Genomic DNA, 22,060 nt, shown 5'->3' on the forward strand with positions numbered 1-22,060 from the left:
CCATCCATCCATCCATCCATCCATCCATCCATCCATCCATCCATCCATCCTTTCATGCCTCTACCCATACACCTGACCATCCATCCGTCTTCCACACATCCACTCATCCATGCATGAATGCACCTATCCTTGTTTCCATGCATGCATGCACTCATTTGTCCACCCTTCCACCCATCCCTCCACCCCTCCATTCATCCACCCATCCATCCTTCTATCCATCCATCCTTCCATTCATCCTTTCATACCTTAATCTCTCCATCCATCCCTCCACACATCCCTCTATCCCTCCAGACCTGCAGCCCTTCCAGCACTGAGAGGGGGCACCGTGACCAACTGCCTCGTTGGGCAGGAGAGCTGATTAAATGAAGGTGTTAATGAGGAGTTTTCCAGACAAGCGATGATGTGGTGTGGTGTCTGGGCACTGTGACAGCAACATGGAGCTGGAGAGAAAGAAACAGAAGGGGAAACTGAGGCAAGTTCTAGCACAGTGCTCCCTTGTCCCTGCTAAATGCTTTGGCCACGGTCCCAGCCACCGTGCGCCCACCGCAGGCCAGACACCCCAGTGGCTCTTTGGTTGCCTGCTTGGCTAGAGATGTGGCTGATGGGGTGGCTGGATGGCTAGGCAGCCGGCTAGTGGGCTTGCTGGCAGCTGGCTAGCTGGTTGGCTGGCTGGTGGGCTGGTTAGCTATCTGGCTGACTCGATGGCCAGCAGGCTGGCTGGTTGGCTAACTGGCCGGTTGACCATCAGGCTTTCTGGCTAGCTGGGTGGCCAGCTGGCCAACAGACTGGCTGGGTGACTCAGGGAGCTAGCTGGCCAGCGGGCACGAGCTAACCCTCATACCCAGCTCAGTGCTGGGCAATGCCCCCATCCTAGGGGTGACCCTGGCGCAGCTTTGGGGTGAGGCTGGGGCACTACATCCCCCAGCCCGTCCCCATTGCATGGATGCTCATTACAGAGGCTGTGGGCGCAGCGGGGCCACCACCCTCCCACCGCTTGGCAATTAAGGGCTGCCAACACCGATACTTAATTAGAGCCTGGCTGATCGAGACAGCCGGTGACTGATGGAAAATCACTGCTTGCCTGGCAGCAGGGGACAGGGATGAGGTGGGCGGACGGGACCAGCTGGGGGACCATGGGGACACGTTCCCCAGTGCATTGGGGACCACGGGGACGCATCTCCCAGTGGGTTGGGGACCGTGCAGTGACAGGGGTGACGGCCTACAGGACGTGCAGGGGAGCGGCCGTGGCACTGCCAAGCAGCACTGCGTGACACCCCCAGGCCACGCAGTGACAGCAATGCTGGGTGACACCCGCAGGCCACGTGCTGGCGGCAACGCTGTGCGATGTGCTGCGGGACGGCGGTGACGTGAGGCCGGGTGACACCCGTGGGCCATGCAATGACATGGCGCTGTGTGACACCCGTGCACCAGGCAGTGACAGTGACTCTGTGTGACAACCCATGGGAGCTGCAGTGACACTGTGTGGCACCCCGTGGCCAGGCAGCAACAGTGACACCCCGTGCAGCGTGCAGTGACAGTGACACCGTGTGACACCACGGACGGTGACGCCGCGGGGCTGTGCTGCAGCACTGTGCCACGCGTGCAGGACCGTGTGGTGATGGTGACACTGTGCCATGCTGCAGGGACCACGTGGTGACTGCGACCGGGACACCGGTGCCGTGAGTGACACCACTCAGCCCTCTCCTCCTGTCCCTAGGGGCCCCTCTTTGGGTGTTGGGTCCCAATCCATGCCTGGGGACAAAGGGACACTGCACTGTCCCCACAGCCTGGGTGCCTCCACGGACCCATGCTGGGTGGCAGCCACCATTGTCACAAGCACGGAGGTCTCAAGCAGACCTCGTCTACCCAGATGGATGTGCATTGCCCTTCGGGTTCCCTCCAGAGCCATCGATTGAGCTGTCGATGGCACAGAGCTGAGCCATTTGTCACCGGTGGGGACAGCCGCTGAGTGCAGGGTGTCCCTGAAAGGGTCAGGGATGTGGCCACAGGGTGTGCCCCAGGTTGTCCCCAAAACTGAGGGACATGGCAGCCAGACAAGGACACCCGCAATGGGGGACCATCGTTGGGTACCCATGGGGGACGCAGCATCCAATTCCAAAGCCGTGCACTGGGCTCAGCGTCCTCCCTACGGGTGCCAGCTGTGCAGCCAGGACACAAGATGGATGACCCCCCACAGCTGGGCAGTGCACATCCCCATCCCCACGCTGGGCAGCACTGCGCCTCTCAGCCCCCCTGAAATCAGCCCTCCCTTGGCCCTACTAAACTCATTAGTGCCTGGGAAACGTCAGCGGGGCGGGAGCGGAGCGCCAAATGTGATTACTGTGCCAGCCTCACTGCCCCCGGCCTCATCGCAGCCCCATTTATCGCGGAGGCAGCGAGCCGGGAGGGAGGAACGCAATCAGTGCTTATCTCTGGCTTAGCCTGTCCTGCTCCAGCCCTGATTTATGGCTTGCTGGGAGGGACTCCCGGCCCCGACATCACCACCGCAATTAAAGGCACATTAAAAAGCAGGAGAGGGGCATGACGGAGAGTTATTGCTTGTGCTGGGATGCTCAGACTAAGCAGCCCAGGGCCGGGACCCACAGGTCCCTGCAGCCACGCTAACTGCGGGACCCGGAACCCTGCTGCACTCTGTGCTCATGAGCCCAGAGCTGAGAGCAGAGCTCAGGGGCAGGGCTGAGCCATGGCCCTGCAGGAACCGAGGCTGCAGAGCTCCTGGGACCAGAACCAGGCTCTGCATCAGGAACACATCAGCGTGCTCGTAAGCTTTGCTTGCACACAATGAACTTTACAGAGCGCAGCCGTGCCCCAGCATAGGAACAGCCTGGGAGAAGGCCAGGAAAAGAGCAGCGCTGCAGCCCGGAAATCTCAGAGCCACGGGGAGCTGTCTGCTGGTTAGTGCTTTACTAAACCAAACGCCAAGAGCCAGCACCCGCCTCGCCCAGGCTCATCCTCTCCAGTAGTGCCTTCCCAAGGGGCAGCTCCCGGGTCTCAGCCCCTCTGGGGTGCATCAGGCCCTCAGCATCTTCCCCCTTTGGGAGGTAATGCTCACGGGGTTGTTCAGGCTGCAGAAACACGGGGCAGAGGGGATGCGAGCAGCCAGCTGTACACCCAGCCCCGGGGAATGACATGCTGCTGGTTCCCAACCACAGGTTTAAAGTGAAAGAAGGGAAAATCTCATATCTAATCCCAGGGGATCAACCTGGGGACAGTTAGCAGCAGGAACCAGATCTGAGAGCCCACCTATTCCCCCCATAAAGAGATTGCCATGGAAGAGGCTGAAGTGCCTGAATTCACCACAGGTCGGAATGCCACCATTCAGATCTCCGTGGGGCTAAGAAGGGCCTCATCCCCTCCATGGGAGCTGTCTCATCCACAGATGGGCATCAGCCCCTGAGCAGAAAGTTAAAGAACAGAGATGGGAGACGACGCTGGAAGAAAACTCACATTCACCTTGGGAAGTCAGCAGGAGAAAACCTCACCCCGCCGTCTGCATTCAGCTGGCAAAGCTCATTAAAACAGGTGGCCTTTCAGTGCCCTTTTCAAACCTGGAAATCCAGGCCTTCGGAAAACAACTGAGGGGAAAAAAAAAATAAAAAGAAAAAAAAAACCCTAAAAAGGTGAATTAAGAGATGAAACATTGGAGGAGGAGGTACAGCAGCCCTCCGAGCGCAGCCACGGCCGTCCCCACCGCCAGCCGTGCCCACAGGAAGTCCAGGGAATCCTCCAGCCTCGCGTGCAGCCGCAGCACCTGCTGGCGCGTGCTCTCGCGGTCGCCGGAGTTGTCGATGACGTGAGCGGCCAGGCGGCGCTTCTCATCCAGCGGCAGCTGCGAGGCGATGCGTGCTTCGGCCTCAGCCTGGGACAGCCCGCTCCTCTTCCTCAGCCGTGCCAGCTGGGTCTGCGGGTCGCTGCGGGGCAGAGGCGGCGCTGAGTTGGGCGCGGAGGGACGGGGAGGTGGCCCAGTGCTCGCGGCTCGTGTGGCGCTTACCAGTACACCAGGACGGTGTGCTTCATGAACTTGGTCAACCTCTTGGTCTCGAAGAGCAGAGGGATGTCGAGGATCACGTAGCGGTAGCCTGCAGGAACGACAACACCCCCAAAAGGGTCGGCGTTACACGCATTCCCAACAGCCTCACACGTGTGCTGCAGCTGCTCCGGCAAAACTCTCCGTGAACGCAGCTGCTCCGAGAGAAGAGCAGCCCCCCTCCTTTCAGACAGAGGAAATGGTTTCAGTCCAAGTTTCTGCAGGGGAAAGAAGAAAAAAAAACAAAACCAACCGAAACCCTAACCTGGATGATCTCAGACCAAAGGTGAAGCTGCAGAAATATAATGAGGAGATGAAACAAGAAGCTCAAATGGAAGCGGCAGTGCAGTGCTGGCAGGAGCAGCAGTCACACGTCGTCGCCAGCCTCTCCAGGGGAGCAGCGCCCACAGCAGAATTTGCTCTTCTCTCTTTCAGCTGTCCGAGGCTCTGCCAGGCTGCAGTCAGCTAAGCCGATGTTTCCCGGCTCATTTTCCAGCTTAGTTTTCTTCCCTTTTGGAAAGCTTTAGCTAAGCAGTTTCACTTTTCCCAAAGAGAGCAAGGAGATCCTTGCAGACGGCTCTGCTGGTTTATAAACAAAGCCAGTGCTCCCCATCCAACCAGGCCACGGCAACGAAAGCCTGGACAAAGGCACAATCCCCCAGCAAACCACCATTTTACCAGCATCTGTCTAGAGATGCTTCTTGCTGCCCTATGGCTTGATCAATAGAGCCTTCCTTACAGAGCAATCCTCGGAGACAGCATCCAGCTATCCCAAATCATTAAAACCTGACTAATGAGGACAAAGCAGCCTGCTGAACACACACTGCACTCTCGCCAAGGGGCAGGACAGGGCCTTCCTTCTGAGTTTGCAGCCTGGGTTCAGAACTCGGAGTGTTTTGGCTCCCAGCTCTCCTGCCCGTTGTTTCCCTCGCCTTCTGCTCCTTCCATCCCAAATCTTGGGGTCCCTGCACAGCCCTATTCAGCTGTCAAGCAGCTCAGCTTTGATAAGCTCCACAAAACCAGACTGACTCTATTAAGACATCCTTCTGTCTACACGGAGACCTCCAAAACAGCTGGTGATCTTATCTGGCATTTGATTAGACCAAGTCTGACAGCTGCATTTGTTATATTTATCAGGGGGAAAAGCGGGACTTTGGAAAGCACAGCTGTCAGCCCATTTCTCACCTTATCGAGACTAAAAGTGCTCTGCAGCTTTCATCGAAGCCCAGGGAGGCTGGGAGCGGGGAATAATATTTGGCCATTTCAGAAGGTATGACATTATCCAAAGAGCAATCTCCAAAGAGGCCTCACAATGCCTTTCTCAGGCCCTGCAGATGTACTGTAAACCATAGAAGAAGAATGCGAAGGGCAGCGGTGAAAGGCAGGAAGGGCAGCGACGAAAACTCGGAACGCCGAAGCTAAAGGCCAACAGCGGCGGAGCACAAAGGCGGCCACTCAGCTCCGCTTCCCTTCCCTGTCCCTTTCTCCACGTTGACACGGGCACAGCCAGCAGCCCCGCCGCCCTTACCTAGCACAAAGTACTTCAAGACTTGCTTCAGCATCTCCTTCTGGATCTCGGGGTGGGTGATGGCGTTCAGCAGCCGCCGTTTCTCGGGGTGGGAGAAGATGATGTTTCCCAGCGCCTCGCGGTCGATCTCTCCGCTCTCCAGGAGGATCTCGGGGCCGAAGCAACGCACGATCTGCCGATAGGCCTTCAGGCGGGGCTGCACCACTGATAACATTAAACAGCCGGAGGTCAGAGACAACCGCACGGCACAGGCAGCTTTTGCATCAGCGATCGGCCTCAAATGAGGTTTGCTCATTAAACAACAGAGCTTGAGAGCGCATCTGCCCGCCAGCACGCACCGGCAGACAGCTGGCACCGGCGCTGCAGGCAGCGCTCCGCAAACTCTCAGCCCAAGGTCCCTCCGAGGGCTGACGCCTGGGGATCGAAGCGCTCTGGGGACATTAATTCAGCGCCACGACCGCCTCGGACGTGCTGCACCGCCGGCTCTGGCTGTCACAAAGGTGTTTTGCTGCTTTTAGCCTCAGCCACCAAATTCTTTGTGAGAACGAATGCGGCGAGCGCCTCAGAGATCGATTCCCAGCAGGTATTTGGGGGGGACTCTGACGTTAAACGGGCATCAAAATCACCAACAGAAAGGATGAAATAATAAAAATGTAATTAAGATCAAGCTGAGGCTGGCCACAGAGAGTGGCAAACCAGATGTAATTTCCTCTCAGAAATCCAGGAACGTTGCCACAGGTTGTAACCGTGGGCCAACCTAATAAAAGTCTTTAAGACCAATTTCTTTCTCCATCAGAATTTCAGAGCGAGGCCGTTGCAGGGTGGGGCAGATCCATACGTGAGCACACACACATAAAAAAGGAATTGGAGGAAAACGAAGCGATTGGTAGAAAACTGACATCAAGCATCCGTAGCGCTTTCCTACGGCCTCCGAGGGCTCTGAGCACCTCCAGCAAATTTCCAGCGCCTCCAGGGGAATTACAGTGCAATAAAACGTGAGAGCATCGCAGCTTTGAGTGGCTACATGCTAAGATCTTCCACAAACAGAGAAGCGCTTCAAAATGACACAGCCTGCACCGCTGCTCAGCCCCAGCGCCGGGGTTTCTAAGCAGCAAGGTGCAGACGTGCAGGAGCACAGCCTGAATTCCCTCTGAGCTGAGATCTTTGCAGCCTTTTTTTTTTTTTTTTTTTTTTTTTGAGCACATTAAGGCACAAATGATTTTGTGGATGGATTTCTCTGTATTCACAGCCAGCACCGGGGGAATTCTTTCAGCTCAATGATACCACCCAGCATAACTGAGTTACAGGGTGAGGTCCTGGGGCTCAGGAGGTCGGATCAGCCCACGGAACCCAGTGTAAGGAGAAATGCATTTCTTTTGCCAAGAGCTCACTTTCAAAGCCGGAAAGCGCTGACTGCATTGCACTCCTGGAGAGGGAAACTCAGGATAAGATCTCCCCTGGCATTTGTTATTAGGACATTATTTTTCTTTTTTTTTTTTTTTTTAATTAGAAATATATCTTAGTTCCAATCCCCTGAGACAGCTGCTCCACACATCCCCATCGGCTGGGGGAATGGGAGGGAAGCAGATCTAATGTACCCAGAGCACCCTCTGCCGTCTGCGCGTCACTGCACATCAATCTCAGTTGTCAGGGGAACATCGGGGAGAAAGATCAGCAATGCAGAACGAACCCTCTCTGGCAATAACATCAGCATCAATCACGGCACAGCCCAGTTCCCGGAGCACGGCCACCACCGTGCTCTTCCCCGACGCGATTCCACCCGAGAGCCCGACCAGGAACATTGCGCTCTGAAATAGAAAGAGAGAGCTGAAAACGTGCCAGGACGCGGCTGTTTTGTTCATCAAATATTTATACCAAACAAGCAACTCCATTCAGAGCCCAGTCATACATTTTCAGGGAGTCACTGAGACATTATTAGAGTCTTGGCACCCCTCTGAGCTGGGTGCCCACGCTGAAGAACAGAGCCAGGTTAAACAAGGCTTCCCCAGAGCATGGGGATTCTGGCTGTGCCTCACCTACAGCGTCCCAAATCAGAGGGCACCCAACGCTTCTGGCAGGGTGACACAGGATCTGTGACAACAGGAAGAACTCACTCAGCACTTCAGCCCACGAGGACAGATAGTGAGCCCTGCTTGATCTCAACAGATGGGGAGCAAGAGGAGACAAGCTACCTTTGACATAATCGGGACGCAGACAACGGGAGACTGCAAGTAAATCACATCTCTGCACTACCTGGAAGCCAGCACTGTCATCGGCAGCACGCACCGCATGGACAGCGCGACGGATGCAAGAAATCACGGCTCTGAGCAGTGAGCTCCTGGCTGTCAGCTCACAAACAGGCATCAGACACACAGCCCTGTGCCTGCTGATAGCCTGGGGGCCGTTCAGCCCTTTGCCAAATCGGCTGCGAGCGGCTCCATCCCCTTAGTAACCACATCCCTGGAGTGGTGGGCTGCTCTTGGCCACCCCTCATCCTCCTCCTAGCCAGACCAGGGGAAGCTCAGCCTCTCCTGGAGAGGCACCTGCCCCAAACCCTGACGATCTGTGTGATTTCAATGCTTCCTCTTTGCTAGAAAAAGACACCTGCGTCACGACTCAGTCCTACAAATGGGATCCAGAGAGGGCTGGATGTGCTCAGCAGCAGCTGAAGGCAGTTTGGCAGAGGGAGGAAATGGGAGTTAGAGCAAAGAGAGGAAAGCCAGCAGCACCTGCCAGCAACTTCACTCTGTGGCTGCTGAGAGTACACAGAGCCCACAGCAGCACCACATGCGCTCTTCTCTTCCTCTTGGCAAACAGATGGGGTTAACTCCAGCAAGAAGGGGGAATTCAGAGAGGGCAGCCACAACAAACATCAGTGATCTCCAAGAGGCTGAAGTAAATCCTGAGCTTTGTTGCCAAGTGAGCACCTGACCCCCATGGAGCATTCCCTCCTCCTATGCCCCCCTCACCTTCAGAGCGGGTTTGGATCCAGCCCTGGATGTTCTACATGTTCTACACCCTGTGATGTGAGCAGTGCTGGTGTGGGGGCGAGGAAGTGGCTCAGGCCATCAGTACCCAGCTTTGTGGGGAGGAAACTCTTCTCCTTGTGTTTAGAAACATAAAACTCTCCTGCCCATGTAAAGTAAATACAGCGTTTCTAAGCGCAGTAACCTCAAGCTGTGGCCCCAGCTGGGACTTGGTCCCAACAAACCTATTTCTGTCCTGTTACGTGATCCCAACGAATCTATTTCTGTCCCTCTGTTATGTGCTCCCAACAAACCTCTTTCTGTCCCTCCGTTACAGACCTCTGTGAGCTGACAGCTGCAGGAATTACTGAGGGGTAAAGGAGCGGTGTGAAAGGCTGGCGTCCAAAATGCAGCCCAATGGAGTTTGTAAGCATTTGTACAGCCACAGGGACCAGACAAGACCCGTGGTGTGAGGTATCAACGTGCTGTGAGGTGTGAATGTTTAACGATTTGATTTGTACACAGGGGCTGATCATCCCTTCCTGCAGGAGCCAGATGCTGCTTTTCCCCCAGAACAGAGCAGTTTGGGGCGGTGTTGGTCTGCCCTAATTAAACAAACAAACAAGAGGAAAGCCAAAACCAGAGGAGAAAAAAATAAAATAAAATAAAGTGGTGAATTCAATGATTTTACCACGCAGAACAGAGAGGCCTAACGGCCCACATCCCAAGGAGCCGTGATTGAAGGCCAAGGTGCACCAACTTCACTCCGAGCCCAGCGCCGGGGGCTCGGCAATGAAAAAAAATGAAATTAAAAGAGAAAAAAGTAAAAAAATAAATCATGATCTCAGCGTGGAAATCCGCAGCCACACCCCCAACCGCAGCCCCTCAGCCGGGCCGAGCCGGACCCGCAGCCTCGCCCCCTACGCACTCACCCGCTGCCGGCTTCGCGCACCACGCAGTGTAGCGCACGCCGATTGGGTGGGAGGAACTGAGAGTGCCGCTCTCAGCCAATCAGCGCCACCCGCATTAGGATCGGTCCGACCCCCTCGGGCAGGAAGCAGGTGGGGGGCGGCAAAGGCTGACGGGAGTTGTAGTTCCCGCCCACGCCTGGCCCGGCCCACGCCTACCCGCACGGACTACCGCTCCCGGCATGCCCTGCGGCGCGCTACCCAATCACAGCGCGCTTTGTTGTGGGGGTGCGGCAGCCGCCGAGGCCCCGTTTCAAGATGGCGGACGACAGTGAGACAGCAGTGAGGCGGCCGCTGGCGAGGCCTCAGCGGCCGTCGGCGGAGGAGAACGACCACGAGCACTGCAGCGACTGCGAGAACGAAGCGGAGCGCGGCTCGAAGCGGGGGTGAGCGAGGCGCGGGGGCGGCCGCGGGGCCCATGGAGGTGGGCAGTGGCTGGGAAGTTAGCGCCGCCCCGCCCCTGGCGCGCGTTGATTGGCCGGCAGATAACATTGCGCGTTGCGATTGGACGAGCCGTTTGTCGGTCGGCCTGGGGGCGGGCCGTTTAGCTTCCATTCACTCCTATATGTGAGAGCGTGTGTGCTGAAGCTGCGGGGTCGGGCCCGATCGTGGCGTGGATGGAGGCGCGGGGCGGAGACCTCGGGGATTCTTGCAGCTTTATGCCGAATTCCGGGTGCTTTGGTGTGTGCCATCCTCCTGCCTGCAGCCCCCGCTGGCTCCTACAGCATCGCCGTGTCATCCACTGCCACCTGCTTGGCACCCATCAGAGCAGTGCTGGGGACACAAGGTGTGAAACGATGACACAGACACTAGCAGTGATCCCACACCATTCACACTGAGGTTTTGTGCCTCTGCCTGGCACATCCCAGCCTCACCAGGCTCCCACCTGCATCCTAGGAACGGCCTTTCTCTTCCCATCAGCAGTGATCTTGCCTGTCTGGTAATAAAAGGTCATGTAAGACATACTACAGAAGCTGTTTTACAGCAGCACAGATGTGCATTTCTATTTTATTTGCCTCCTGGGTGTGGCATCATGTCTCCTTTTAATGGGTTTAGCCATGCTTGGAAAGGTTTCTCTTTTCCTCTGCTCTTACATGATTAGGTTTGCAGGAACCAGGACCAAGCAGAGAGCAGACATGGCATTTAATCACTGTTACTGTGCTTTCTCGGCATGATGTCCCAGTACAGCTGTTCAGATGAATGGTGGCTGATGAGTGAGCTGGGTTAGGAAGGGTTGGGTGCCATTGAGCCAGTCACATAGTCATTAAATTTGGAGGAGTCCTCTAAGATCATCCAGTCCAACCCCAACCCATCCCCACCAGATCCATCCCCTCCATGCCCACTCATAGAACATTAAGGTTGGATAAGACCTCTAAGATCATCCAGTCACACTTCAACCCATCCTGATGTCCACTAACCATGTCCCCCAGCGCCACATCTGCAAGGGCACGAGGTGAGTGCTGTCCCCAGCACAGAGCACAAAGGGGCGGTTTTTGGGAGCTGTGCCTGGGGCTGCCCCTCTGCCAGTGCCCAGTTTGTGCTTGGAGCCATCAGCTCTTGGCTCTAGGCTGTAGGAACTCAGCACTATTACTGAGCGATAGCAGCACTTCCTTTCCTTTTAAGGACAGGAAGGAGGAATTGACATCCCCCGCCGTGGTTCTGTGTCAGCGCTGGGAAGTGGCTCTGTGGTGAAGCACAGAGTTCATTTTCCAACTGAGAAAACTTTTCACACTTTCATGTTTATTCTCATTTCCTTTGTGTGGAAGCGGTGTTTCGTTGCTGTTTCTGGTTTGCTGCAGAACACATCACAGTGATGATGTCCCCGCCATCTGCCCGCCCCCACAGCCTAATGAGATTACCTGCACCCAATTAGCCACACAATTAGTTTGTCAGGAGGATTTTCCAGCATCTAAATGTGGGACAGGCACAGCTCCTCATGCACCACCTCTCTGATTTCTAAGCGTGGAGGTGTTTGAGGAGTTGGAATCACAGAAAGGTTTTGGTTTGATGGGACCTTAAAGCTCATGCAGTTCCACCTCCCCCCACCATGGGCTGGTGACGCCCTGCTGGCTGCCTCACCTCATCTTGTGCCTTAACATCTCTTTCAAGAATCATTAAGGTTGGAGAAGACTTCCAAGATCACCAAGCTCCACCCAACTCGTCCCTGCTATGCCAGCAGCCCATGTCCCAAAGTACCAAGATAGGTCTGGTAGCGCAGCCGGTGTGCCTTTCTCCACCCATGTTATCTGTCAGAGCAGCTCTTGGGTTGACGAGATAGGAGAGGAAAAAGGCTGTGAGCACATCTGGGAGAGCTGTGGGCTCGAGGCAGAGCTGTCTGTTCACTGACAGCTGGGATGGAAAGCAGCCCCATGCACTGTGACTGGGGATGTTTGCAATTCGTGCAGGGCACGGGGGTTAATTTGGGGAGTTGGAGGGGATTGGGCACGCTATTTGTTTTGCTAAATGGACTTTAAAATAGAAAATACCTCTAACCGTTGGTATTTGCTTTGCTAAGTGGGTTTAAAATTGAAAATCCCTCCAAGCACGGCTGTGAGTCCCAAGGACTCCAGCATAGCTCCCATTCACTGCATTACATTTCTTCTGTGCTTTGCCTGATGGGCTGCATTCATTCCCCAGCTGAAATCTGCTAATGCGGAACACTCAGCTCTGATTTCTTCCTGCTCACGACATCTTCACTCATAAATCAGGGAGGTTTTTCTCCTCTCTTCTACCTGTTGGTAAAATAATTCCGCTTGGGCTGAACTTGTTAGCAGGAGTTTGGAATGGAGAGATGCTGTGTGGATCCATGGACCGAAGACGTATCCACACACACAGAGACCTCTTGGCTTTGGCAATGGGGTTTCTCCTGGTATGGAAGCTACTGGAGCCTCTAGCCATGGAGGCAGGCAGCCCTTGGTCCTGGCCACCAGCTCAGATGGCCTCAGTGCATCCAGAGGTGCCTCCAACCTCAACCAATGCATGGTGCTCAGCTGGAGGACAAGGGAAGGAAGGGAACTGTGAGGCCAGGGCTTGGAACAGGGAGCTTTTATTTTCCTTAGGGTGTTTCAGAGACTGTGTAAGTGTCCTCAAAAAAAAAAAACCAACACCAAAAACAAACCAACCCGAAAACTGCAATGATGTTTCTTTTGTTCCCTAGTGGCTTGAGTCCAGTGAATGACAGCGGAGCCAAAAAGAAGAAAAAGAAACCAAAACGGAAGAAAGAAAAAGGAGGAGATCAGCCCGACCAGGCTCAGGACCAGCCAATGAAGGTGAACATCTCAAACCTTTCAGGGCGGTCAAAATTACCCCGGTGCTGACACTGCCTGCTGTTGTATTCAGGCACTTGGCTGCTCGAGAGCCTTCATGTTTAGAGTGATTTCCTGGCTCAGTGCATGGGAATTCCCACTGCTGTGGGAGGTGTTGCTGCAGGGTGAATGCAGCCCGTTGCTGGGTATCAAAGCCAGCTCCACTGAAAGGCTCAGACTGGCGCCTCTCAGCTGCTCTTCCCGAAATCAGAGCGGGGATGGCAGGGAACGGCCGCTCTGTGCCACCGTGCCTGGCTGCCAGCACAACAAACCCATTTTCCTACACTTGGACAACATTCCCTGGTGTTGATTTTTGTTCAATTAACATAAGAACAGCAGCAGGGGCTGTCTGCCCCTCTTGGCTTTGCCCTGGACTAGCAGCGAGAGCCTTGGGAAGGAGCATGGGAGGTGCAGGGTTTGTCCCTACCCCATTGGTACCCCCCAGCACTCCTCACGAGGAGCTGAAACACAGACCTACAAGCTCAGCATCCTCATTTTGTCCTTTTTTTTTGCCCCAGGTCAACTCTTTGCCCGCTGAGAGGATCCAGGAGATTCAGAAAGCCATTGAGCTCTTCTCTGTAGGCCAGGGCCCTGCCAAAACCATGGAGGAGGCCAGCAAGCGCAGCTACCAGTTCTGGGACACGCAGCCAGTGCCCAAGCTCGGTATGTGGCCCGGAGCCCCCAGGCTGTCCCAAGAAGCCCTCACAGGAGATGGGAGCATAGTATGTAGGTTTATCTGAAGTTGTTGTGGCTGCAGATTGTCTGCACAATCTTCACAAGGCAGTTCCCAACACTTCTTGCTGCAAACGCCGCGTGTGATTCCCTTTTCATGCTGTCAGCACCCGTCCGAGGCTTTGTTTGGTCTCAAAGGGCTGTTTGCTGGAAGTGATACCCAGCTTTGGTCCCTCTTTGTGCTTGTGCTGGGAAATCATTGTGGAATACCAAAGGCACGGGGTTACTGAGGCAGCAAAGCCTGGTTTGTGTTTGCCCCTTTCACCAGAGGATCCTGACGTGGCAAACATCGCTTCTGTGCCCGAAAACCCCATTAGTTGGGAGGTACAGCATGAAAGGGGTGGGGAAGGAGAGGCACCGAACAGCCACAGTGCACCAAACTGCTGACTGTGCTCTGGCTGATTGCCCCGCTGTCCATCTCAGGGTTTTAGGCATGCAGTGTTACATGGATGAGCACTTCCAGAAGCGGAGGTGGGGACAGTTCTTGCTGTGGGCTTTGTTTGCCTCCTCATTGCCTGGAAACTTTTTCAGTGCCATTTGAAGGCAATTCCTCATCACTGGGGTGTGCATCTTTTGGCAGCCACGCTGTCGTGGCTGCTTTGCCTGCATGAGGGCTGAGGTGCTGAGAGCCCAGAGCAGGTGCTGTGGGGATGGAGGTGATTTTCATAGTTCCCTGCTCTCTTTGGCAGGAGAGGTGGTGAACACCCACGGCCCCGTTGAACCAGACAAGGACAACATCCGCCAGGAGCCATACACTTTGCCCCAGGGCTTCACCTGGGACGCGCTGGACCTTGGGGACAGAGGCGTGGTGAGTAGGGGCAGCTCAGTGTGTGAGTCCCCATCGCATGGTTCAGTGCTTTGACGTCTGGAAGTGACTTTTGGAGTGCTGAAGCCACACCAGAAGTGTTCTGGATCCTGGTTCAGGGCTGCTGGCTTCAGCAGGTGAACAATGCTGGTTGAATAACTCGCTTGACCTGCTTGATCTCTCCTCTAGCTGAAGGAGCTGTACACGCTGCTGAATGAGAACTACGTGGAAGATGATGACAACATGTTCCGCTTCGACTACTCTCCTGAGTTCCTGCTGTGGTGAGTGGCAGCGCAGCCGCAGAGCAGAGGGTGCGGGATGCTGCGGGCTCAACCCCAGCCAGAGCACTGCAGCTGCTTCCCAGTGACCCAGAGCTGCAGGATGAAGGTGACTGCCAAGTAACGCTGCCAGCAGTAGCACTTGGAGACCTGTTGTAGCTGAGCTGCTGTTTCCTCGGGGCATTCGTGAATCGAGGAGTGTTGATTTCTTCCTGTGTCACCGGTGGCCTTGGCCAGAAGGAGCAGGAATGCCTCCCAGTGTTCCTGCACTGTCATTCTGTGGTCACCTCTTGTCCTCCTCCCTGGGTGTCTCGGTGGCCTGGAGCAGGTTTTGGGATGTTTCAGGGAGGCAGCAGGAGGTGCGTGTAGAACCTCGGGTGTGCTGTGTGCTGTGACCACCAGCGTGTGTCTCTCATCCAGGGCGCTGCGTCCCCCAGGCTGGCTGCCCCAGTGGCACTGTGGTGTCAGAGTGGTCTCCAGCAAGAAGCTGGTTGGGTTTATCAGTGCGATTCCTGCCACCATCCACATCTATGAAACGTAAGTTCTGCTCGCATGAGTTTCTCATCCTGTCCCTTGGTGGCATTCCAGGTCGATGCCCTTCAGCCATGGAGATGCTTGGCTGCTTGGAGGACAAGACTGGGGATATTTAGGATGGGCTGCAAGGTTCTGTGCAAGGATGCCATGTAGCTAACAACCCCGAGGGCTGTTTTCACCATGAGTGAGATGAGCGTAGAGCTCTGCCCCACAGAAATCCAGAGCTGGTTGGAGACTATTTCCTGGGAAAACCTTGTGTGGCAGCTTCAAGGAGAGCTCTCCAAAGCCAGACCTTGCTCCTTGACCTCCCATGGGCCTTGTCTGTGTTTCAGGGGAGCAGGAATTAAATTGCTCAGGGCGTTGGATCCCGCTCAGCACAGTTGGGTCTCACGTTTTGCATTGTTTCTTTCCACAGAGAGAAGAAGATGGTGGAGATAAACTTCTTGTGTGTCCACAAAAAGCTGCGTTCAAAACGAGTGGCTCCAGTCCTGATCCGTGAGATCACACGAAGGGTTCACCTGGAGGGGATCTTTCAGGCTGTTTACACAGCAGGAGTGGTGCTGCCAAAGCCTGTGGGGACATGCAGGTGAGCTCCAGTTCTCTGAAAAGATCTAGGACTGATGAAAAGCTCTGCCCCTTGTGCTGCAGAGGATGGGGATGGCTGCACTTATCGGTGTGGGGCTCCCTGAGGCAGCACACGTCAGCCTCAGCCCAGGTTTCTCCTCCCTGCAGTGTCCTTCAGGGATTATCCCAGCAGCTTTGCTTAAGCTGCTCCTTTATCACAAGGCAGGAGGCTCTGCAGCACACGCTCTTGTTTTTCTCTCCTGGAGCTCCTGGCCGTCCCCTTTGCAGTGTTCTCGCTTGCCCTCTCATGGCAGCTTTGAGAACCTTGCGCTCCTTCCCGCTGCCCAGGAACGGCCTCCCCCAGCAGATGTGTTTGTGCAGGTACTGGCACCGCTCCCTGAATCCTCGGAAACTCATCGAGGTCAAATTCTCCCACCTGAGCAGGAACATGACTATGCAACGCACCATGAAGCTTTACCGGTTGCCCGAGGTGGGTGAGCTGGGAGTTGGACACACACAGACCTCAGCAGAGGCTGAATCCTCTGCGTGGAGAACGGGCATTGGTTTATGTAGTAAATAGCTTTATCGAGCCATTAGGTTTTCTTTAATCATTGCTTATTTTACCCGGGTACCTGCATTTTGAGGGTGACTCCTGGCAACCACAGGACCCCTGCGATCTTTTGTTTCGCGGTGACTCACATCCCATCCTCCTGGTAAAGCAGGAATGCAGAAGTGACAGCCCTCATCTGTCCAAACGCAGCCTCACAGTGACCTTGAGTTGGGTCAGTCCCTCATTCCTCAGTCACACTGATGGGTTCTGGTGCCACCGTTGTCCTGCTGGGGAACTTCCCCATCTGGATAGAGGAGAAAAACAAAGCGTTCAGATTGCCACCACCTGCCCTGCCCTTGTTTGTTTCCTTCTGGTGGTGGGAGCTGCCTGTTTCATTTGGAGGAGGCTGCTTTTCTATAGCTGCTGCTTTTTGAGCAGAAAGTCAGACCCACATCTCAGCTCAGAGGCATCTGGGGAGTGAAGGCATTCCTTTGGGGACAAAGCTGCCCTATATGTGGTGCCAGTGACTTTTCTTGCTTTCTGCAGACCCCCAAGACTCCGGGCTTGCGGCCAATGGAGCACAAAGACATCCCTGCAGTGCACAAGCTCCTGACTGAGTACCTGAAGCATTTCCACCTGACGCCCGTCATGAGCCAAGAGGAGGTGGAGCACTGGTTCCTACCTCAGGAGAACATCATCGACACCTTCGTGGTGGAGGTGAGGGGGAGGAACGAGGCAGGGCTGTTTTCTTGGGATCATCTCGGTGTGAGCTGCTGCAGGGCGCTGCTTCCCATGTGGGGAGAGCTGCCCCAGATCTCAGGGAGCCCTTACAATTGTAGAATCATTGTGGTTGGAAAAGACCTCCAAGATCACTGAGTCCAACCCCAAGCCATCCCCACCATGCCCACCAACCACATCCCCAAGTGCCACATCTCCACATTTTTATGGCAGGGAAACTAAAAGGGCATTTCCAGAGGAGGCAGAAATGAAGTGATGCACATGAAATCCAGTCCAAGGCCATAACTTCAAACCCATCCGTACAGCACGTACAGCAGTGTGAAACTGAGAACGCCGTGTGGAAATTTAGGGAGTTTCACCCCTCCAGGAATGAGCTGGGCGGTCTGAGAGCAGAGAAGAGTGCAGATCAGTGCTCCCATGCTACAGTTTAAAGGCTCTGGGCAGGCAATAACCCAGCCCTGACGCGCTGTGGTGTCACACTTTTGCCTTTCAGAGCACCCCAGGGGAGGTGACAGACTTCCTGAGCTTCTACACGCTGCCCTCCACCATCATGAACCACCCGACCCACAAGAGCCTGAAAGCTGCTTACTCCTTCTACAACGTCCACACCAAAACGCCTCTCATCGACCTCATGAGCGACGCTCTCATCCTCGCCAAGTCGGTGAGCACAGCGGGGCTGGGCGGCTTGGAGCCTCATCATCCTCATATTTTGGGGTGCAGAGAGCCAGAGAGGGTCAGGAAGCACTCACACGGGAGAACTGCCCAGCACATAAGCTGATGGCTTTGTATTTTGCTCGTACAGAAAGGATTTGATGTCTTCAATGCACTGGATCTCATGGAAAACAAAACTTTCCTGGAGAAGCTGAAGTTTGGGATTGGGGACGGGAACCTGCAGTATTACCTGTACAATTGGAAATGTCCCAGCATGGCACCAGAGAAGGTGAGTGGGGTCCTCCAGCCCAGAGGACCTGAGGGACGGGCTCCAGAGGTGGGGAGTTGCAGCTGAGAGGAGGTTGTGGGCTGGCAGATACACAGCAGTGGGCGCAGCGGTCCTTTCTGTGTGCCTTGAATGCACTGTGCAGCACTACGGCTGTGTGTCAGCCTGGTACAGGACACCATGGTGGGACAATACCAACAGGAGCCCCTCTGGAGGGAGCTGAACTGCTCCACCGCACGGCATTGTGGCTCAGCATCCATCACACTCCCAGGGAGTCCTGGGTGGGATGGGAACCACGCTGGGTGTAGCCATGGAGAGCCGGGCGCCGTCCTGCTGTGCAGCACAGTGCTCCTGCAGTCTGCCCATCGCCACAGCTCATTAATACTAATGGCATTCATTAGGGTCTCTGCCATCCCGAAGGCAGGAGAGCCTGCAGAAGCTCGTTAGAGGTGTGAGGACTGACAGGTGTGGAATAGGGATTTCTGACACCTCCAGCTGCAAAGTCCGGGCTGATCTGAGTCACGCAGCTCCCACAGGGCACAAATCCATGCAGCTCAGCGCAGCTTTGCTCCACCACTGAGCTCCCAGAGATCTCTGCAGGGCTGCTCGAGCAGCTCCTCACCGGAGAGCTGGCGGGTTTGGGGCTGCAGCCCTCCCAGCAGCAATGGGCCGGGAGTTCCGTCCATCCCGGCTGGGTTTGAGGTAGGAGACAGTCACTTGTCGCTTGCAACCCACATCTCTTTGCTCTCCAGGTTGGACTGGTGTTGCAGTAAGTGACCCTGTGAGGATGGCACGCTGTCACTGCGGAGCCTGGCCTGGCTGAACGTGGCGCCACATGGAAGTGAGCCAGCCCTGCCTGCCCCGACTGATGTCACCGACTGCATCCCCAGGCACCAGCAGTGCTCTCCTTTGTTTTGAATTAATTGCATCCTCCTAAAGACATGATCAAGGGAATGTAACTGCTGAAACTAGCTCATGATTGGCATATAATGGAGTTAACGGGTGAATAATAAAAGTATATATTATATATATTTTAAATCTTTCCTGTTCCAAACTGGCACGAATGCATTCAGCTGCTGAAGGCTACCACCTGCTCCTTGGTGCCATCCCTCCCTGCTTGGGAACACCTCAATATTTGGTTTTAAGGGCTATTTGTGCAAGCAATGCCTTGTCCCTTCTCCTCCCCAGCCTCGGAGACTTGAAGCCTCAGGGCGAAGATGCAGGGGACCCAGCTTGGAGCACATCCACATCTGCCACCCCATGCCACCTCGGTGCACTGTGCTCAGATGTTTTTCTCTCCATGCCACCGAAGTCCAGCCTGCATGCCCTACAACGTGCCATCAGCCTTCCTGGGGGCTCAGCTGCTCCCAGTGCCTCCTGCACAGGCTCGGAATCAGGATCAGATTCATCCATGGAACCCTTTTTCCTGAGAAGACGTCTGTTTCCATCACTCCATTGCTCTCGATCTCCACACCAAAGGTTGCAGAGCTGCACGTGCCCATCTATGCACTCCCAGTGTCCCTGTCCCCCTACTATGCAAGCAGCTCTGCATCCCCTCCTGTGCCCCACAGAGCCAAGAGCCGCCCTGCACTGGTGATGGGGACATCAGCTACAAGTACTGAGCTGGGAGCACATGGGACTTTCTGGGGCTGTAGGACAGTGGGATGAACCAGGCTTCAACAAGCCCCCAGCACTGGGGAGAGCATCAGAAAAGGGGGCTCAGCCATTTCCCCCTGCATCTCCTCCCTTTGTCCCCAGAGCCACCCCTCCTGCAGGTGACAGCAGGTGAAGGGGACACGGGGCAAGCTGTTCAATAAACCTTTATTCAATCCACTGGGCACCGGGTACAAATCTCTGTCAACAGTTCTTAAGCACCAAACCATGTGGTTTGTGCCACGACTGTGGAGGCAGGGTCTCCTTGGGGACACTGTGGCAGGCACCATCCCTGCAGCCCAAAGGAGTCGGGATGGAGTCGGTGAAGCTGCTGTCACCATCATGTCCCTCCAGATGCATTGGGAACATGGTGGCTGGGCCACCCTGTCCTGGTTGTCACCATGTCCCCATCTCCTCCTGGTCTCAGCCAGAGGGGAGAAGTGGGGTGTGAGCGCAAGCAATTGGGGCACAGGCAGGGTCCTCTACCCTGCTGGAGACCCCAGGCAGCCCTGCTGTCACCCTGGCTGGACAGCAGTGTCCCCATTCTGTCCCTGCACCCCATTCAGGAGCGCGTTGGCCACGGGGACATCATGGGCGTTTGCATGTGACGTGCACAAAGAGCGTGGCAGGGGCCAGGGACGCGCCGTCCTTGGAGAGCAGGTGGATGTGGCGGTACCCTGGGGACAGAGCAGGCACTGAGTAGGAGACGCGGGGTTGTCCCCTCCCCCAGTAGGGGGGCACCCACCTTCTCGCATGCTGCCCAGCGGCAGCGTGAACTGCCCCACGAAGTCATTGCAGGAGGTGCTGTCGTGGTCCTCCACCACAAAGCGCACCAACGCCAGCTCAGGGACCCGCAGCTGGAACGTGAGCGTCTCCTCCCAGCGTGGGTTGAAGCCTACAGGAGTGCATCAAGAGGGGTCACTGCCCAGGGAATGGGGAACAGTGGGAGCAGGCTGAGATGAGCTGGGAGGAACGGGGACCGTTATGGGGTCAGGCTGAGATGTACCGGGAGGAATGGGGACCAAACTGGCCCCCAGTTTGGCCAGGTTGAAATGTACCGAGAGGAATGAGGATCATAATGGGACAAGTTGAGATGTACCAGGTGGAATGGGATGGCACTGGGATATATTGGAGGAAAAGGTGGGACCAGGCTGGAGTATATTAAAAGAAATGGGGACCATAATGGGACTGGGTTGCTGTGCACTGAGAGGAATGGGGATAATAATGGGATCACCGTTGTTGCTCCTGTAGGCGGTTTGCTGCTTGCTACAGTCCGCCGTCACCCCGTAGATCTCCACTCTGACAAAAGGGTCCACGATGGAGCTGAGCTTCTCCCGGTTCAGCTTTGGCAGCTGCTGTGCCGTGATGACCTGGGGACAGCAGGGGAACAGGGTGACACCGTGGGGGTCCCTGTGGGAAGGGACATTGGGAAGGCATGGCGGGTGGCACGTGGCTGGACATGGGGTTGGTATCACCCATATGGGATGCAGGCAGCAGCAGTAGGGGAGCCTCACCCTGATGCGCAACACGAGGGGGTGGGGGCTGCCGCTGTGGGGGTTGAGCAGGAATTGGGGTTTCAGAACGTAACCACAGCCCCCGTTGCCCAGGAAGCGCCCGGTGTTCAGGTCCATCTCATAGCCTGGCGTCTGGAAGTTGAGGGCCACTGCAGGGACAGAGACGGGGCCATTGGGGTGGATGTTGCATCTCAGGGGACGTATGGGGCTGAGGGCTCACCCAGCTGGCAGCCGGCGTTCCACATCTCCTGGGGGTTGTAGTTGGAGGAGGTCATCTTCAATCCCAAAGGGTAGACGCGGCTCAGCTGCCGGGAGGTGTAGCGCACAAACGTGGGGCCTGAGTGGGACAGTTGGGTGGGGTGGGGGCCACATGGTGCCACGGACCTCAAAACCTGACCCCAAAACCTGTCCCCAAACTTCAGACCCTGACCTTGAGTCTGGATCCCAATGGACCACAAAACCTGAACTTCATCCCAACCCCAGACCTGATCCCAAACAGACACACTGCACCCAAACGCCAGATCCCAAATGTTGACCTTTCCACCAGAGCCTCCATTCCCACCAGTCCTGAGCATCCTGTGCCAATGCCCAAACCCAGCCCATGGGCCTCCTCAGCAACCACAACCTTGTGCCCTGGAGAAGCCAGAGCAGCTCTGTCCTCATCTCTGTCCCTGACCCCCTGTCCCCATCCCACTGCCTTTACCTGCCTCCTTGATGAGTTTCCGAGCCTTCCTCTCGCTGAAGGAGGACATCTCATAGGGCCGGGGCTGCTGTAGGGCCTGGGCCAGGCCAGGGAAGGGGGTGGCCTGGCAGTACACCACCATGGCTGACAGCTCTGGGGCCACATGGGAACCATCTTTGGCCTGTGGAGTCACCCCAAAGTGATGGAGGTGCCAAAGCAATGGACATCCCAACATGTCAGATACCCCAAAGCAAAGGA

The 22,060-nt window shown here is 55.7% G+C and overlaps 3 protein-coding genes across 4 annotated transcripts in view; 1 reads left to right on the plus strand and 2 right to left on the minus strand.

The window, feature by feature from the left end:
• Positions 1-3,453: 3,453 nt before the first annotated feature.
• Positions 3,454-9,694, minus strand: DCAKD (dephospho-CoA kinase domain containing). The gene is given in 6 exon segments (XM_042836843.1): positions 3,454-3,932; positions 4,013-4,100; positions 5,577-5,780; positions 7,267-7,384; positions 9,475-9,585; positions 9,587-9,694. Coding segments are annotated over 6 exon segments (915 nt in total). The 3' UTR covers positions 3,454-3,646.
• Positions 9,695-9,743: 49 nt separating this feature from the next.
• On the plus strand, positions 9,744-18,982 carry NMT1 (N-myristoyltransferase 1). The gene is made up of 12 exons (XM_042836833.1): positions 9,744-9,896; positions 12,668-12,779; positions 13,334-13,478; positions 14,237-14,355; positions 14,542-14,633; positions 15,051-15,167; positions 15,580-15,750; positions 16,110-16,218; positions 16,825-16,995; positions 17,510-17,677; positions 17,819-17,956; positions 18,706-18,982. Exons 1-12 carry the CDS (start codon positions 9,769-9,771, stop codon positions 18,724-18,726), a joined length of 1,491 nt encoding a protein of 496 aa, XP_042692767.1. The 5' UTR covers positions 9,744-9,768; the 3' UTR covers positions 18,727-18,982.
• A 759-nt stretch (positions 18,983-19,741) lies between these two features.
• Positions 19,742-22,060, minus strand: part of PLCD3 (phospholipase C delta 3) — a 9,340-nt gene continuing 7,021 nt past the window's right edge. For both annotated transcript variants that reach the window (XM_042836832.1, XM_042836831.1), the window contains exons 10-15: positions 21,824-21,983; positions 21,341-21,457; positions 21,121-21,269; positions 20,841-20,976; positions 20,352-20,501; positions 19,742-20,283 (exon numbers count right to left, since the gene is read on the minus strand). In XM_042836832.1, coding sequence (XP_042692766.1) covers positions 20,195-20,283; positions 20,352-20,501; positions 20,841-20,976; positions 21,121-21,269; positions 21,341-21,457; positions 21,824-21,983 — 801 coding nt within the window. In that variant the 3' untranslated portion in view covers positions 19,742-20,194. The remainder of the gene's footprint in view (positions 20,284-20,351; positions 20,502-20,840; positions 20,977-21,120; positions 21,270-21,340; positions 21,458-21,823; positions 21,984-22,060) is intronic.

Source organism: Centrocercus urophasianus, unplaced genomic scaffold (genome assembly GCF_019232065.1).
Source record: "Centrocercus urophasianus isolate 14NV4802_14NV808 unplaced genomic scaffold, USGS_Curo_1.0 seq_64, whole genome shotgun sequence".
NCBI lineage: Eukaryota > Metazoa > Chordata > Aves > Galliformes > Phasianidae > Centrocercus > Centrocercus urophasianus.

Coding starts and splice junctions, on each gene's coding strand:
- NMT1 (XM_042836833.1), top strand. CDS start 9,769: ATGGCGGACGACAGTGAGACAGCAGTGAGGCGGCCGCTGGCGAGGCCT. Junction 14,634..15,050: donor TCTCCTGAGTTCCTGCTGTG/GTGAGTGGCAGC, acceptor TCTCTCATCCAG/GGCGCTGCGTCCCCCAGGCT. Junction 16,996..17,509: donor TCGACACCTTCGTGGTGGAG/GTGAGGGGGAGG, acceptor TTTGCCTTTCAG/AGCACCCCAGGGGAGGTGAC.